The 19,754-nt window shown below is 32.4% G+C and overlaps 1 protein-coding gene across 1 annotated transcript; it reads left to right on the top strand.

Annotated features, from left to right (window-relative positions):
• Positions 1–4,108: 4,108 nt before the first annotated feature.
• On the top strand, positions 4,109–18,104 carry LOC139517974 (serine/Arginine-related protein 53-like). The gene is made up of 9 exons (XM_071309541.1): positions 4,109–4,244; positions 8,029–8,154; positions 8,506–8,961; positions 9,879–9,944; positions 10,506–10,542; positions 13,170–13,221; positions 13,921–14,057; positions 14,965–15,096; positions 17,790–18,104. The coding sequence occupies exons 2-9, from the start codon at positions 8,081–8,083 to the stop codon at positions 17,880–17,882; spliced, it is 1,047 nt and encodes a 348-aa protein (XP_071165642.1). The 5' UTR covers positions 4,109–4,244; positions 8,029–8,080; the 3' UTR covers positions 17,883–18,104.
• Positions 18,105–19,754: the final 1,650 nt, after the last annotated feature.

Raw genomic sequence — 19,754 nt, forward strand, 5'->3', positions numbered from 1 at the left:
AGAATGAGATACTATATTCCTGGTTCTATTTTTACTTTTTTTTGTTTCCGTATTAATAAACTTTATATCATATTCTTTTAATATTAATTAAGTCGGTCTCATTACACTCAATGCAGGAGGCTCAGTCTTACCATAACTATATTCTACATTGCTCATATTATCAATTTATTATTTGTGTATTACTTATTGTGTATTTCACTAAATGTTTATATAATCATTGTATTATGATGTTTTTGTATCTTGCCCGACAAGGGCCCATGATTGGTATAATAAAATAATGTCTAATGTCTATACCCTTACCGAAAAATAAGCCCTGCGGCAAACATGTAAGTTTGCAGCAAACATTGCCGCAACCATTTTACCATGCAAATGAAGTTTGCGGCAAGCTTGCGGCAAACATAATTATGCAAATTAGATTTGCCGCAAGCTTGCGGCAATTGTTTGCTGCAAGCTTGCGGCAATTGTTTGTTGCAAACTTGCGGCAAACTTGCAGGAACTACACATATATCAATGTCATGTGTGTAGACACATTCAATTTATCTCTTTCAAATTACACAGCACCATTTTTAAAAAGTCAATTCCTGTCGTTATACAAACAGTCATTGAAAGAATTCTTGCAAACTCATGAGATGTGAGGAAATACAAACATGCATTTGAGTTTTGAAAAAGGGACAGGAGTCATTCTCAAATGACATAATATACCTGTATTAAAAACTGAAAAAGATAAAATCTCAAGATGTATTATAATAGCATTACAGAATTTAACTTAATCTTAATTAGTACATTAGTAACAAATTCAAACTTATAATAGCTTAAGTTTTTCAATCACACATACATGTATATGTCGTGTACAAGTTGCGATTTTGTACAGGTTATAACATGTACAAAAATATTGTACATGTTATAATTTGTATAATGCAAAAATACAAGTTATAACATGTACAAAAGTACCCCATACATGTTATAACATGTACAAAATATTGCTTAAAAATGGTTTTAACTTGTACAAATTTGAAAAACTAAATATATGGTTCTATTATTGCAACAGATGTTATTAACCTCAATATGTGCAAATGTTTGTACCTCAGTGTCCTAAGTTAGGAATCTGATGTACAGTAATTGTCGTTTGTTTATGTAATTTATACGTGTTTCTCGTTTCTCGTTTTTTTTTATATAGATTAGACCGTTGGTTTTCCCGTTTGAATGGTTTTACACTAGTAATTTTGGGGCCCCCTTATAACTTGTTGTTCGGTGTGAGCCAAGGCTCCGTGTTGAAGGCCGTACATTGACCTATAATGGTTTACTTTTTTTAAATTGTTGTTTGGATGGAGAGTTGTCTCATTGGCACTCACACCACATCTTCCTATATCTATTAAAGGTGTCACTATATCGGTTATGATAAAGTTCAAGGTTGAAATGGTGCACCATTGCTTAAAATCAATACATTGAAGGGTTATTCTTGACAACTCATAATAATCCGGCAACCTACAAAGATTTAGCAGGAAAATGAAAGTTGATAAGATAATAAATGAGAATAATTTTTTGACTGTCCTAAGACCCTTATTAGACACCTCTCCTGTATTCCTTACTATGTGACCATTTTAAGAGGGGCATGACCTTTTTGGGACATCGGGATCAGGGTTTTTTAAGCTGATAGCCAGGGTAGATTTCTCTACAAATTAAATTGAGAATGGAAATAGGTAATGTGTGAAAGAGACAACAACCCGACCATAGAGCTGAAAACAGCAGAGGGCCACCAATACCTGCTTTCAAAGCAGAGGATATACATATCTAAAACATGAGAATGACATTCGCCTCATGCAATGAATAATAGTTTATAATTTATTACAAAAAAAATAATTTGAGGTATAAATTTACACAAGTCATACTGAAGGTAAAAAATGTTGAAACGTAGATTCAAAGATAATTATAATGAAGCGTGGTCCAATGAAAACAATTTCAGCTCTCTCTTGCTTTTACAGATTAATCATATGAGACATTAATTTAGTTGTTGCATACTATAAAAAGAGGAGTTTTAAGCAAAATGTTAAGGAATTGTTCTTAAAAATTTCAGATGAATTTAGTTACTAGTATCTAGTGTATTGTCATCTAGGAATAAAAGAGAAAAGAAATGTATGCTTTAAGTGTCGCACTAATGTAAGCCATGACGGATTGCATAAAACATACAATTACATGAAAACACATTATGCCAACATAAGTCATGAAGAATATATTTCTGAAACTTTGTGATCATTTTCCTGTAAAGAAAAAACACGTTCTGGCCTATTGATTGTTGAACTTGTTCTTTATTCATTAATAAATTTTAATGTCTATTTAACTTCCTTTATATTTATTTCAATTTTTGTACAAGTTAACACCATTTTTAAGCAATATTTTGTACATGTTATAACATGTATGGGGTACTTTTGTACATGTTATAACTTGTATTTTTGCATTATACAAGTTATAACATGTACAATATTTTTGTACATGTTATAACCTGTACAAAATCGCAACATGTACACGACATATATATAAGTTGCTTACTTAATTATGTATGATGATAACATTAATTATTTTATTAAAACATGCAGTTTTATGAATCATTTGTACTTACACAATTATATACTGATTATCCCATATTATTGAATCAAAATGCCTCCTTGATCTCTTATATATGTGAAATGCATTTCCAAACACAACCAACATGACCAAGCCACAATTTCAAATTGTTAGCATCCAGGAAGTGCCAACTAGGCATGCCCAGTCAATATTGTGTAATTCCTGCAATGTTCTGGCAAACATATAGAATGGTCAAAGTTTTCTGCAATCTTGCGGCAAACATATTGAATGATCTAAGTTTTCTGCAATCTTGCGGCAAACATATTGAAAGATCTAAGTTTTCGGCAATCTTGCGGCAAACATTCTTTATTATTTTAAACTTTCTGGCAATCTTACGGCAAACATTGATGTTTCTGCAAACTTGCCGCAAGCTTGCAGCAATGTTTGCCGGAAGTTTGCAGCTAGCGGCAAACATCTGCAAACATTATTTTCTGTGTTCCTGCAAACTTTTTGTTTGCCGCAAGCTTGCAGCAAGTCTGCTGCAAGTTTGCGGCAAATAATTCAGTTTCATAAGGGTACTGTTCCCAGACCGGGCTCGACTTTGAGTTGAGCAAATACGAAATTTCAATCTTTGTATCTATGATTTTATTGTTAAAGGATTTTACTATTTTTATGAATACTTTAACATTATAGTCTATGCTATATTTGAACAGAAAACCTGAGACACACGTTAAAGTAGATCATTATAATTTCCAACGGTTCGATAGTATAGTGGGAAATTATTGTAATAACGGTACTAGTGAATACTATTGATACGGGTACTTCTTATGTACACGTATATACATACATGTATCACGTGATACTGATATTTAGCGGGAATATTTTCCCTTGTTGGTCACTTCTAGCCAAGCATCAGACTGGACAACAGTGAAATAAATTTCATTTTCAATTGAATTGTTATTCTAATTTGTATTTAGTAGGGATTTATAAAGTTACTTGATTTATTATGTATTCCATATAGTATATTTATTCAGTTATACACAGTCCAAGTGTACCTCTCGAGACGGTCTTCCGAGCATTTGGGTTTGGACACAGGTTTCCAAAATTGTCCACTTTATTTAAAATGTAGTCTTTTGACTGCAGTTTAAATGGAGTTTGAACCGAGGTAACTCGTTTTTGTTGGTTTTTCCTGGCCGGCGGGATCGTTTATGACAGAGCCCATATTTTTGAACACAATTTACTCGTTTTTTCTAAAGAATTCCTTATGAAAGTTTATTTATAGTGCATTGATACTTATGCTTCATGTATATTGTGTATATATATATCTATTATATTTATATTAAAAAAATATGGGGTCCACTAGTATTGCTGGGCTATCGGCTATATATAGTATTTTAGTATTTATTGATATGCCTAGAAATAGTATTTAGTAAAGTTGATACTAGTAGTGAGTCTCAGTACAGAATCTATTTTATCTATACGGACTTTGCTCTTTTCTCTTCCGACATTGGTTTATATAATTTATATTTTTGGTCATTTAATATCACTTCAGCGTTTTTAATTTCTCACGAAACACAATTGTATGAAAACTTAAAAAAGTACATTGACGAAAACTTTTTTGTAAAATAATTTTATTTTTTACAAACAAAAAACGACAATTTAAACCTGACAAACTTAATGAGGTAACTATTTAACACGACTTTGTGTAGTAAAATATAACAAATGTGACCGACAGTACAGCTTTTAACCAGATTGACATCAACCCAACATGTCTTTTGTGTGAGGAGGACTCTGAAACATATCATTTCATTCATTCATGTCCTGCTTAAATTTCTGATAGAAATCATCACATGCTTGAACTTTCGCACATTCTCAATCATAGTGAGCCCTGCTCAAAGTGTAGAACATTAGAAAAGCTAGAAATTAGTACACAACTAATATACACCTTATCGCTAATCCCGGCTGACCCGGCCGCTTGAACTTTTGACGCATACAACAATCACTTTTCCATTGTGGCTTCAGATATTTTGTTTTATGACGTCAAAATTTTACGGGAACCTGTGTGATATCCAGTAATGGCGGACAAATAGCGATAAGGTGTATTGGACAATGTTGGATGCTAGTGCCTTGCTCTGTAATAGACGTATTTACACTTGTATGTAAATTTGTCCGCCATTACTTAAAATCACACAGGTTCCCGTAAACTTTGACATCATAATTTAAATTATTTGACGCCACAATTTAAAAGTGATTGTTGCTTGACGTCAAAAGGTGATTCGGAGTAGATCTAAGGTCATTCGGAGGCAAGATTCAGCTAAATACCAAAAGTGTAAATACGTTTATTGTCAATGTAAATGTGGATTTACTGACTTTCTTCATCTTGTAGAGTACATTAGTAGAAAACTTTCCTTTGCATTGCATATAAAACTTAATACACTACTAATATGAGGCAGGCATAACCTGTGAATGGGGACAAAGTCTGTAATTATTATTTTATGTAACTAAAATATTTGTTAAAAGAAAGAAACGGAAATACCATAACGTTTCCGATTTTGGTTCTGTTGTTAGGGATTTTACTTGTGACGTTATTTAAGTTATGACGTCATGTTCAATGTAAACAATGAAACGCAATGCATCAGGTTACGTCAATTCATATCAAAGACAAAGAATTAATATGAGGCAGGCATAACCTGTGAATGGGAACGAAGTCTGTATGTATTATTTATTGTGTATTATTTTTTTAATTCAATCACGTTGATAAAAGAAACCAAAATACCGTACGTAACGTTCCCGATTTTTGATTCTGTTATTAGGGAATAAGCTGTGACGTTCTTTCAGTTATGACGTCATATTCGATGTAAACAAAAGAAACTCTTTCATCAGGTAACGTTTTTTCATATCAAAAAATTATTAAAATTGAATTTGTATTGAGATCCAATTTTATTATTTTACTAGACTGATAAATATAAATTTTTTCAAAGTCTCATGCAAACAAGACAGATATCTGCGCAAAAGCGGAGAAAACTGGAACAGGAAGTAGATCTGAAAAAAAAAGTTAACAATTTTGAGTTCATTAGTAGAATGAAATTTCGGGAAATTTTCCGATTTTTTTTTTTTTTTTATTGATTTTTCTAACGTAATTGGGGACTTCGTCCCCATATTAAAAATGAAATATTGGTATTGTGTTTCATGAGGGGGGGTCTCATTGGGGGGTTCCAATCCTGGATCCTGCTTACTGTTTTGTCAGATTCCCGTATCTCGCTTATACTATGTACGTAAGCAATTCTTTTTTTTTTTGTTATTTCCCAGGTCCCGCAAGACCTCATTAACCGTTTTCACAACTCAATAATTTGACTTTCCCGTGTCACGCTTACAAAAAATCTGCAATCCCGCGTCACACTTAGACCCCAATGAGACCAACCATGAGTTCCCTATATTTTATTAGACTACTCAAAGTCTCAAGACAACGGGACCAGAAGAAGGAAATAGATTTCTAGGTTCTGCGCAAATGCGGGAATTAAAAAAAGCAACAAAAAAAAGTTTGAACGATTTTGCGTTCATTAGTATAATAAAAATTTTTGGAAATTTCCCAATTTTTTTATTTTTTTATTTTTCTACTGTAATAGGGGTCGAAAATAGGGGACTTCGTGCCCATATTAACATTACCAACGAATAAATGTGAGAAACATTTGTGGGTGTTATATACACCAATATATATATTCTACTCTGAAACCAGAGGTGTGCCTTTCAAAGGCAGGATATTCATACAAAACAAGACAAGACATGGCTAAGAATTCGTCACCTGCACACATTTTTAAAAATTATTTTTAAAGCTTTTATGGTTGTATTCTTATATACAAGCAACAAGGGGTTGAAAGATGAAGACATTTTTGTTTATTTAATTAATTGGTCGTAGTTTTGTCTTCAGTTGTTTTTGTTTTCTCTCCATGTGAACACATGACAAAATTAAATTAATATGAGGCAGGCATTACCTGTGAAAGGGGACGAAGTCTGTATGATTTTATTTTTTTTAAATTCAAACTTGTTAAAAAAAGAAATGGAAATACCGTATGTTTCCGATTTTTGTTCTGTTGTTAGGGATTTTAGTTGTGACGGTATTTAAGTTATGAAGGCATATTCAATGTAAACAAAGAATCAGGTAATGTTTTTTCATATCAAAGAATTATTAAAAAATGAAATTGGTATTGTGTTCCTTTATCTATTTTACAAGACTGATAAATATATATTTTACTCAAAGTCTCATGACAACAAGACCGGAAGAAGGAAGTAGATTTCTGTGCAGATGGGGGAATTAAAAAAAGTTACACAAAAAAAGTTAATGAATTTGAGTTCATTAGTACAATGAAATTTAGGGAAATTTTCCCCGATTTAAAAAAAATTAAAAAATTATTGATTTTTCTACTGTAATAGGGGACTCAGCAATATTTGTTTTACCAAATTTACATTGTCTGTATTTCATTACTGGACTTCTGATCCATGTATTATCTTACGGTCTTTACTTTTCAATCATTAGAAATAAATTGTTTAAATATGTTAAAACATTTTATTTAAGGTGGTACCTAACACAACAGGGAGATAACTCTGTAAAGTCAGCTTAACGTTTTAATTACGTGGTGTTGTAAAGGGAATTTTAAGCTTCTCAATGATCAAAATTGGTGTTTGTCAAACTGCTATATAACCAGTGTAGTTTTTCTGACAAAATGGTTGGTTCTAAATTTTTGAAATTTTTATATATTTGTTAAAGGGTCTTTGACAAAATTTTATGAAAATTAAACGAACCAAATTAATTTTAGTGAAAGTGTTGGGTTCCACCTTAATATGAAATTATCAAAGTAATTATATTTAAAAAAGTGTTAGACTTGAAAGTGTACTGTACTGACAATAGCCCTGAAAGACAGTTCTTATGGGCTCTCTTGTTATATTTTTTATTAGTTTGTGTATATATAGGTATAAATATATTCATCTTTGTTCAAATAAAGATGAAAACAATGTAATTAGGTGTGTTAGATGGTATTTTAATGTGTTCGGTGGTGAAAAGACCTACCACATATTTACACCTGTATGCAAATTTGTCCACCCCTTCTTATAATCACAGGTTCCCGTAAACTTTGACATCACAATAAAAAAAAAGGATTGTTGTTTGACGTCAGAAGGGTAAATACATCTTTAGGTCATTTCAAAGAAATTTCCCTAAACCAAAAAATATATATAATCATTGGTATAACATGTAAACAGTGTTTGGACAATAAAAATTTTCCAGGAAACCAATTTGAAACTACTAGTCTATTTTATTGATGTTTAATTACATGTACGTGTATAAAGATTCCAAAACTTTTTGTTTCAGCTCTGATCAACATGGTGTTCAACTTCTTTATCTACATTTTTATTTTCCTCTAGTACATGTATGTTACTACATGTATTAAATGTTAAGTATATCATTTACAGGGAATTCAGACAAACTGATTGCACTGCATGAAAAGATTAATAGACAATTAAAATGGGTAAACACTCTGACAGTGACAGTGAAAAGAAGAAAAGAAAGAAGAAGAAAAAGAAAAGATCAAGGTCAAGGTAATCAAGAAACAATACATACATGTAATTGAATAAACATTCATTTGCAGATATATACACATACATAAATCTATAAAAACAAAACAAAAAAAAACACAAAAATAAGAAATCAAAGTTACCCAAGACCAAAAAAACAAAAGTCAAATGATATATATGAAAATTAAATCCAAAAGTTATCAAAATGCTTTAACAAAGAAAACAAATGAACTGTAAATCTAAAGATTGAAAACAATATCCTGAAGACAAAAAATAAAACACTTATGAGAATTCCACATTTTTATGTCAAATAAAAGAAGATTATATGTATTCCATGCCTCAATGTTGATAATAAATATTTTAATCCGTTTTCAGATCAAGTAGTGAAAGTAGTCGATATTCTTCAAAAATAAAGAAAAATAAAAAGATTAAACACAAAAGAAAGTCAAGAAGTAGGTCACCTTCTCCTAGAATAAGGAGACGATCGAGGTCAGTAAGTTATTCTAGAAGGTCAAGGTCACCAAATATTGGTAGGAGATCTAGATCAAGAGGAAGATATTCCAGGTCAAAATCAAGGGATAGATATCAAAGGAGATCAAGGTCATTTAGCAGAGACAGAAGATTAAGGTCATTAAGTAGAGATAAAAGAAGGTCAAGGTCATTAAGTAGAAGTAGACGATATTCAAGATCATTAAGTAGAGACAGACGAAGGTCAAGTTCATACAGCAGAGACAAAAGAAGGTCATATAGTAGAGATAGAAAAAGATCAAGATCAAAGGAAAGATACAGAAAAAGATCACGGTCACATGATAGACATTCAAGGTCAAAAAGGTACATTTGTATATAACTTCAGCTAAGTACTTTGAAAATAATGATGAAAGGAGAAATGAAAGTTTTGTAAAACAGAATTTTCCTTCCTTTTTTGTGTTGAAAAATACGGCTTTTCTGATGTCTGTCCACGTAAAGACAAGTTTTGGGTTTTCAAAGCTCTTTATGCTTTATACATCATGAATATGTAGGATTGAAATCTATGTCGACCCTCAAATCGCTTCCTTTCATCAAAGCCAATTCCTATCTTTTTAATATGTGTCATATACTTCACAAATTCATGTTAAAGAATCCCAGTCATCATTTAGGTACAGTGGTGAAAGATTGTAAAACTTAAATAATGTCATTTCTTCATCATGTTCATGAAATTTTACAAATAAAAGAAGTCAAATTTCAACCATATTCAGAACTAAGAATACATGAATAGTGAAAAATTCTGTATTCTATACAGATATTAATGTTGACAGGATATAATCTACGGCAAGATATAACACTCCACCCAAAGTCCTTATTTTATTCTGAGTCGAACAGTTTTTGATCAAACTCATTAAGTTTTCATTCTTGACAGCCAATACCAAATTTGAAGTCTTTCAGGTTTCACTATGCAGTGTATTCAGCCTTAACCTCCAGACTTTCCAATTCAAAGGTTGAAAGCAAAGCAACAATTTATATGTAAAGCACATAACATTACTTATGCATGTTATGATAACTTTACACACATTTAAATCTAACGATATTGATGGCATATATGTTGTTGTATATATATTTTGAAACTTATTTGTCAAAAGAAGAGCCACATTGATAATCGTGGTGTTGTGTTATCTGTTTCAGAAGTATGTATCAAACATGTCAAAAGAAAGACAGATTTATAGTGCCATGATTAGATCAGATTCACATATTTATATGCTTTATATTTATAGGTCTAGATCAAAAGATCGTTCACGGAGAAGAGATTCAAGAAGTTCTTCTAGAGATAAAGCTAAAGAGTAAGAAACTTTTTAATATGATTTATTAGATTGAAATAGTGACACAATAACAAAATATTAAATTTGAAAATTGACCTCTCTTTAGGTGGAATCTTGGATGTTTTGGTTGAGTCTGTAATTATATGTATTAACTTATTTTAAGTGTTTACAGCTGAACTTAGGTAATCACTATGAAATTTATTCACTTAACTTGTTAAGCCTAGGGGGGTCTAGATAAAGAATACTGTTTGGGACATATTAATGAGACAGCAACCAAGCAACAAAAACAAACACTTTGCATCTAGAGGGCAACATACAGTATTCACCAATAGAAGGTGTATGCAATGTCAAGACCTAAATTGACCTGTCTTTTTTTTTAGTTGTTACATGTAAGTTATAAAAAATTACATTAAACTAATATCAATAGAGATTTATAAAAACAAATTGTATATATACATTGTATGACCTAGTTATCAATTCAATAACATGAAGATTTATAGAGTCACATGACAATGTATGGAATATTTCTCTGTTGTGTACTTTTCATAACTGTTTTATTAAGATTGTCTTTTTTTTTTACAGAGACCCATGTGCTAATATTCCTGGATTTGAAGATATGGTAATACATAATGTTTACTATAACAGTTGTACAATAATTCATGATAAAAATCTGGTTTTCTATAACATAATATGATATACTTTCAAAGTATTTTTATTGGTTGATTTCATTTTTCATGGTTTGAGCAAAAGTAAAATATTGGTGGGGTCTTAAATTTTTGTGGATTTTAGTTTTCTGAAGAAAAGTCATGTGAAGAATTTGAAGCCAATAGACAATTTTCCAGCTTGTCTGTCACTGGAAAAAACTCGTCAATTATGCATGCCTTTTACCAGTTAGAGGGGATCACCTGTATCCCTGTACTATAAACGTTCATCAAGCGACTCAGTGATTGTCATTGTGCAGGATAAACTAGAAATAATTTTTGTTCTGTAGGTACTTAATCACAATTCCCTAATGACAGCAGTGCTTAAAGACAATTATGACAATTTAATTTGCCGAATAATTCCTGCAATATAGCATTATAGTTTTCCCATCACATGCTCAACATTGGAACAGACGTCACGACGCCCCTAAATGCACGAATGATGTTCACTTAAGCCTTAGTTATATGATGGAAATGCATCGAACTCGAAAGTTGTCTATAGAAATGAAGATTGTTGATAATAATCATATGCTGTATATATAATAATGATTTGTGGGACATTGCAAAATAATATAAAATTGAAAAAGGAAATGGTGAATATGTCAAAGCGACAACCACCCGACCATAGAGCAAACAACAGCCGAAGGCAACCAATGGGTCTTCAATGTAGCGAGAATTCCCGCACCCGTAGGTGTCCTTCAGCTGGCCCCTAAAATATGCATAATAGTACAGTGATAATGGACGTCATACTAAACTCCGAATTATACACAAGAAACTAAAATTTAAAATCATACAAGACTAACAAAGGCCAGAGGCTCCTGACTTGGGACAGGCGCAAAATTGCGGCGGTGTTAAACATGTTTATGAGATCTCAACCCTCCCCCTATACCTCTAGCCAATGTAGAAAAGTAAAAGAATAACAATACGCACATTAAAATTCAGTTCAAGAGAAGTCCGAGTCTGATGTCAAAAGATGTAACAAAAGAAAATAAATAAAATGACAATAATACATAAATAACAACAGACTACTAGCAGTTAACTGACATGCCAGCTCCAGACCTCAATTAAACTGATTGAAAGATTATGTCTTCATCATATGAATATCAGGTACAATCCCTCCCGTTAGGGGTTTAGTATCATACTATCATAAAATATATGAGAAGAACATAACCCGTGTCATGCCAACAACTGTTTTTTTAGAAATAAATGTGTTTAGTTCCGATGCAAAGACCCTATCAGTGAATCAATGTTAAAGCCAAAATATGCAATCTTTAATGACCTGACAACAGTATCGTAACTATATCCCCTTTTAATAAGTCTATTTAAAGGTTTTGTTAGTTTCTGAGGAGAATACTGACATTTTTGTGCTTATAAATATGTTCATTTTTACTTTCTTGTTCATATTTCTTCATGTTCATTACTGACAACATTCCTCAAATTTTTAATAAATACTTTCTGAAACAAGCTGATTCATCAATGCTTACACATTTTCTGGATTGAAGGAAATTGTACAGTAAATATTTTAAGTGTTGAACATGTCTAGTCAGATGGGATGACACTAATTAACTTGAGATGAATGATAAACAGATTATAAACGATCATCAAAGGTGTAAATTGAGCCATAATCTTATCACTTAACGAAAATGGTTACATTAAAAAATGGAACACATGAACTTTGAATTGTAAAATTAATTCTTATGAAATAAAAAAGCAAGCTCTATATGAATTTTTTGGTGTATTAGAATCCTGTGGAGATTAAATGAACACTTCATTATCACTGGTACAACTTTTTTCTAGTCAAACTAATTTTTCATGCTAATTAAAAGGTTAGAAGTCGTATGTGGAATGTTTTTTTTTTAAAATTAATTTGGTAAATTCCTGTCTGAAGTTGTGTATATATAATAGTTGGGTTAGAGTGTGTTTGCTGATGTTCAATTTATTTTCTAGACTCTGCCTAAATCTTTGAAGTCAAACCTACATTAGAATATTTAAACCCTTTGATTTGGACAACAGATGTTATATTTTGTTGGACAATTTAATTGTTGGATAAACCATCCATGAAAAAAGAACAATATCAGTACCCAACAAATAAAAGTTCTTTTACAGTTGGTAGTGTCAAGACCTAGAGTGACACACAAGATATAAACACCAGCACACATTCACAAAGATATTTCCACCTTTAAAAACATGAATAAGAAAACATATTTATAGTGGTATGATCTCATATATATATAGCACTTTGTCTTCCTTCACCAAAAAAATCACCGCCAGGAAATAGAAGACTAGTGGTGAAAGTGGTGTAAAACACTGATCAATCAATCATTTAAAACAGAGACTCTAAGAAGAAAACTTAATTTCAAGAGGTCTTTTAAATTTTCATGATCAAGTTTGAAATTCTTACATCAATAAGTAGGATATTTTTAATAATCAAATCCTTCATATTAGACTTTACTTTAAACTTTTCAAAATATTTCATGATAAGATTAATCAAATTAAATCAGTTTGTTAAAGATTTCATAGTAATATTTATCCATTATTTTGTTAGACCCCATCAGAGAAGGGACAGATCAGAATGAAGATGGCTCTAAAGGCAGCAGGTATGTTTTACTGTTTATTGTTTTGGTCTGTTAGAATGAAATAACCAAATTGTCTAATTGTGTACTAAACCTACATCTGCAAATATAGAATATGAATACAATAGATTATAAATGTAAACTATTCAGTCAGTAAAATCAGTTTAAGATGGCCCATTTTGAGCTTCACAATTTTTGCTTCTATAGACAGTAAGCAAAAGTACTCAGGTTTCCTGAAAGTAATATCTATAAATACAATAGGCATATCTTGCGATAAAGGCTGAAGGGTAGGGAAATTTGAACTGCCACTGAAAAATGATGAGACCAGGTATATTGGTTTGGGACAGACATTGTACCTTCCTACAGGAAAACTATAGACCTTCAAAGAGTTGTTGCATTGGTTCTTAGCATGCACAGAACATGACACTCTCTTGGAACAAGACATTTTACCGCTTGAATGGTTTTACACTAGTCATTTTGGGAACCTTTTATATCTTTCTGTACACTGTGAGCCAAGGCTCCGTGTTGAAGACTGTACTTTGACATATAATGGTTTACTTTTACAAATTGTGACTTGAATGGGCAATTGTCTCATTGACAATCATGCCAAACTTAGTCCAGGATTCTACTGTTGGTTGGAAGTAGACCAAAGTGACCATATCTATATTCTCCAGTCATTCTTGGGGTTTACTGATAATGGAATACATGTACTTATTTTTACAGCTGCAGCAGATGAAAAGATAAAAAACCAGTCTAAGTCAGAAACCAGATCATTTGAGGATCAAGTGAAATTCAGACAGTCTGTTATGGATATAGACGATACCTCATTTGTACAGTCATCATTTGTTTCTAATAGAGGGGTATGTATGTACACTTTTATGTTGATCAAGCAAATAAAAATCAATAATGAGGTATATAGAATTTTACTACAATTTTGATTAACCCTTGCATTCCAAAATTGGTTTCCCATCTCTAACATAAGTTGCCTCAATCAATGATTATGAAACTTATACGCAATACTAATTACTACCAAACACAAATCAAATCCAAATTAGGGTGGCATAAACTTCACTATTCCTGAGTTATGATCCTTTATGAATGGAAAAAATGCAGTATTATAAGTTTATGCACTTTGAACTTACTTTGCCTCAACCAAATGTTATAAAACTTAAACATGCTGCTTTTTACCACCAAAGAAACAGATCAATTTTGAATTTGGTTGGTGTCACTTGCACTGATCAAGTTATGTTCTTTATATATACATACATATATACATGGAAAATTGCCAAATTTGCCTTTTCCACAGTCTAACTTTACTTTGCCTTTAGAAAATATTATGAAACTTATATACAATGCTTATAACTACCAAACAAAGATCAGGTTCGAAATAGGGTGGTGTCATTGTTGCCATTTTCTATTATTGTCCCTTTATTAATGAAAAAATGATGAATTTGTCTTTATGCAATCTATCTTTACTTTGCCTCCACCAAATATTATGAACCTCATTCAAAATGCTTATTACCACCAAATATAAATCAAAAGAAAAATCATATGGTGGTGCTCTTCTTTTTTCACTACATTCCTTTGAAAGTACCCTATTTTTAATGATTTTCTCACACTCATCAATTGTAGTCATTTTTCGATTATCATAAAAATAAACCAAAAAAAACCAGTTACACAAGTAAACATCTATCTCTTTTTCAGTATTAGGTCATTTAATATTGTAATTAGATTTAATCTATCAATCTGTGTTATTTTTCCTTCCAGGACAAATATGACAACAAGGAGTCAGATAAGAAAGAAGAATTTTTATTTGGTACTGCAGCTGAATTTAAACCAGATTTGGTTCCAAAGAAAATACCTACATTTGATGATCCTAAATCTCTAGCAGATCCTAGTGTAAGTGACAGCTATTTAGCTTGTTGTAAAAAAAATCGCATTATTTCCCAAAATCCATTGTGTTCTGTTATATTTTTCCTATCCTTTTTATACCGCTGCAAAAAACTTTGCAGTCGTATATTGGTATCACATCGTGGTCGTCTGCATCTTATGAAGACACTTGGTTTCCGGCAATAACTTGAGTTTAAGTGAATAGAAATAATAAATTTAAACACAAGGTTTATAACCAATTCTTAGTTTTTTGACTTCAGTTATTCTGTGTCAGAAACCTATTATGTGTCAAATATTTAATTACAATTCAAACTCAGACCTGTATCAAGTGCGAATATTGTGTCCATTTTTGCCACAACTGTTCAGGGTTGACTTCTGCGGTTGTATCAAGCTGCACTCGCGAAGCAATTTATTAACTCATAGTGCAAAGTGAGCCACTCTTGTTACTTGGCATTATTGTCTGTCATTGTATGTTCAATTTTACAAAAATCTCCTCCCCAGAATCTACATGGCCAATTGGAACCAATCATGGCAACAATCATTCTTAAATAATAGAATATATAATGCAAGTTTTTTAATTGTCCTGAAATACAAACCTTAAATCTGATGTGGCAAAAAAATTCAAAATGTTGATTTTTCATCAGAGGACTTCTAATTGGAGTTATTGTCCTTAAATGTAAAATATTTTCATATTAAAATATGTCCATCAGTACGTCTCAAAATTGATTTCTGTTCTCTAGCTATAGTTTACCTCAACCAAATGTTATGAAAGTAGTAGGTCCGGTAAGGCCTGATTTTGGCCTCAAATTTCAGGTTCATCTGACAAAAGATTTGACCACTTTTTAAACACTGAAGTGTCTATTTTATTTGAATTAATTAGTTTATGTGAAAGATTTTAACAGATTTAGTCATTAAAAACGATCCGATTCAAGCTCAAATATGAAAAATCTACCTAATATGCCGAAAAATGTCACTTTTCAGGTGGTTTTTGGTAAAAATGAAAGTGGCCGCATCCGTGTTCATCCTCAACCTTTATATATGTTATGTGTTATCATCAAATACAACTTACATTTCAATATTAAGGATGAACACGAATGCGGCCACTTTCGTTTTACACGAAAACCGTCTTTAATTTAACTAAAATGCTAGAATTATGAGGATTTCAGTAATTTAGCATGACTTAATGGTGCTACTACCGGATATATGTGCATTGTATTTTCAAAAACAGCCCATATTTATATAGCAGAAGCATTCTACTGTTCTATAAATAACTAAAGGTTTACATTTTAACAATTTTGTAAAACTGCTATATTTTGGGGCCAAAAAGAGGTCTTACTGAACCTACTCCTTTGTGCTGTTCATGCCTATTACTACACAATATAGATTTTAATTTGGGTGGCATTACTTTTACTTTTCTAGAGTTATGCCCCTGTACAAATAAAAAACATTGCGGTCTTTTAGGTGTCTGTTCTTTAACTTAGGTTTGAATCAACCAAATGCTATGAAACTTATACACAATGTTTATTACAACACAACTTGATCAAGTATGAATTTGGGCAGCATCACTTTTACTGTTCTTGTGTTATGTACCTTTATAACATTATATGCAATCAGGGGCATCATCTGTGTCCCATGGACACGTTTCCAATTAATTTCTCGATGTTCAAAAATATTTTAAAAACAAGAATATGTCCCAAGTACACGGATGCCCCATCCGCACCATCATTTTCTATGTTCAGTGGACTTTGAAAATGGGATAAAATCTCTAATTTGGCATTAAAATTAGAAAGATCATATCATAGGGAATATGTTTGCTAAGTTTCAAGTTGATCGGACTTCAACTTCATCAAAAACTACCTCGACCAAAAACTTTAACCAAAACTTTAACCTGAAACGGGACAGATGGACGGACGAACAGACGAACGAACAGACCAGAAAACATAATGCCCATAAATGGGGTATAATAATAGGTCACAGCGCATTTTCTCAAGCTACAGGTTGTGACAAAATGACACATTTTGTATTGTATGGATTCTAAAGGGAAAACATCATTATGTTTTAGATAAGAAACTAAACTAAATGATAGAATTGTAAAATAAAATAGGAGAAGATAGCTTTTAGAAAATGCATGCAGAATATCAAAGGAAAATATAGGGTCACCATGTGTTTTTTTCTGGCTAAAATACAAAATAGCAAAATCCAATGTAGATTCCTTCAGAAATGCACTATTTCAGAGTAAACACCCCTTAAATTTCCAATTTAAAAAAAAAAAAAGAAATCAAGCAAAATTGATCTGTACTTGTAAAAATATTATTAATTAGTTCTCTTGAATGCAAATTTACATCAGTTGTCTGCATTCCTGCATCAAATTGTGCTAACTTTATTGAAAACCTAGACCTTATATTCTAGTTTTTTTAAAATGGCGAAAATCACCCATACCACCTTAAATTATGATTTTAACCAATTTTATTTCATTTCTGCCCGTTTATTGAAAAAACTTATAGAAAGAAACATAATGGAGTAAAGATGATCAGCGAGACAAATTCTACAAATTATTCAGCATGGCTTGAATTGTGATCCTTAAAAAGCTTACAGGAGGTATTGCCATTCAAAAAAATGTTGCATTTTAGAAGAAAAATATAACCGACATATTTATCATTCAATTTACTTAGCTTTTCTAAAGTTACCCTTTCATTTTTCAGTTATTTGTTGACCCAGCAGTAAAAATGGAGAGATGGATCGATAGATTGAATACATTAAGGAAGAAAAAATTAGAGGGAGAAGTGATCAGCTGATATTTTCTTAATATTTAAGGGGTATATTGGATCAAAATGACTGTTTATAATTCAGAAATCATGGAAATAGAAATATTCTATGTGCAGAATATGATGTTCTAAAACAATTAAATAAGAACAGTTTTTAAACTTGGTATACAAACTGAGTGATGAAATGAACACATGTTAATATTAAAAATGAAGAACTCCAAGGAAAATTAAAGTATATTCTTATATGTAAAATTGTTTTGTATTACCAATTTGTTACATCATCTCATAACAGACATAATCACAAAAACTGAACCAATAAAAATGAGTTCACAGTTAGTTGAACCCTGCCAGAAACATGTAGACCATGCAATCAATCCATTGAACCCTGCCAGAAGCATGTAGACCATGCAATCACTCCATTGAACCCTGCCAGAAACATGTAGACCACTCAATCACTCCATTGAACCCTGCCAGAAACATGTAGACCATGCAATCACTCCATTGAACCCTGCCAGAAACATGTAGACCATGCAATCAATCCATTGAACCCTGCCAGAAGCATGTAGACCATGCAATCACTCCATTGAACCCTGCCAGAAACATGTAGACCATGCAATCACTCCATTGAACCCTGCCAGAAACATGTAGACCATGCAATCACTCCATTGAACCCTGCCAGAAACGTGTAGACCATGCAATCACTCCATTGAACCCTGCCAGAAACATATAGACCATGCAATCACTCCATTGAACCCTGCCAGAAACATGTAGACCATGCAATCACTCCATTGAACCCTGCCAGAAACATGTAGACCATGTAATCACTCCATTGAACTCTGCCAGAAACATGTAGACCATGCAATCAATCCATTGAACCCCGCCAGAAGCATGTAGACCATGCAATCACTCCATTGAACCCTGCCAGAAACATGTAGACCATGCAATCACTCCATTGAACCCTGCCAGAAACATGTAGACCATGCAATCACTCCATTGAACCCCGCCAGAAACATGTAGACCATGTAATCACTCCATTGAACCTTGCCAGAAACATGTAGACCATGTAATCACTCCATTGAACTCTGCCAGAAACATGTAGACCATGCAATCACTCCATTGAACCCTGCCAGAAACATGTAGACCATGCAATCACTCCATTGAACCCTGCCAGAAACATGTAGACCATGCAATCACTCCATTGAACCCTGCCAGAAACATATAGACCATGCAATCACTCTATTGAACCCTGCCAGAAACATGTAGACCACTTAATCACTCCATTGAACCCTGCCAGAAACATGTAGACCATGCAATCACTCCATTGAACCCTGCCAGAAACACGTAGACCATGCAATCACTCTATTGAACCCTGTCAGAAACATGTAGACCATGCAATCACTCCATTGAACCCTGCCAGAAACATGTAGACCATGCAATCACTCCACTGAACCCTGCCAGAAACATGTAGACAATGCAGTCACTCCATTCACCAAATATGATTAACCTAATACATGTACCTAGCAGGCATGGGGAGAATTGCATTGCAATGTAATGCATAACATTAAAATTACTTTGACAAAACCATGCATTAAATTACAATTACATGCTATTATCTAAGTAATGCATTGAATTACGTCTGAGGTACCAACATATCCATGGAAATATCTGTCAGATGAACCCTATCAGACAGTTATGTACACTCCATACACTACTTATAGTGGCCCTATTTCTTTAAGAATCTGAGAAATAGACAAAACTACAAAAACTTAACATTCTCCAATGAACAATTAAAAGATGAAGGTCAGATGGAGAATAACAATTCCTATGTCTAGGATTCTGAGATTTAAGTGACGGGTAAGGCAAAACAGACAACATATAAAAACTAACACACCAGCACATACA

The sequence above is a fragment of the Mytilus edulis genome, chromosome 3, assembly GCF_963676685.1.
Source record: "Mytilus edulis chromosome 3, xbMytEdul2.2, whole genome shotgun sequence".
Taxonomy (NCBI): domain Eukaryota; kingdom Metazoa; phylum Mollusca; class Bivalvia; order Mytilida; family Mytilidae; genus Mytilus; species Mytilus edulis.

Excerpts from the sequence above, each read along its gene's own strand:
- LOC139517974 (XM_071309541.1), top strand. The coding sequence starts at position 8,081 with ATGGGTAAACACTCTGACAGTGACAGTGAAAAGAAGAAAAGAAAGAAG. Across the intron at positions 8,155-8,505 it reads AAGAAAAGATCAAGGTCAAG|ATCAAGTAGTGAAAGTAGTC; the intron begins GTAATCAAGAAA and ends ATCCGTTTTCAG. Across the intron at positions 15,097-17,789 it reads AATCTCTAGCAGATCCTAGT|TTATTTGTTGACCCAGCAGT; the intron begins GTAAGTGACAGC and ends TTCATTTTTCAG.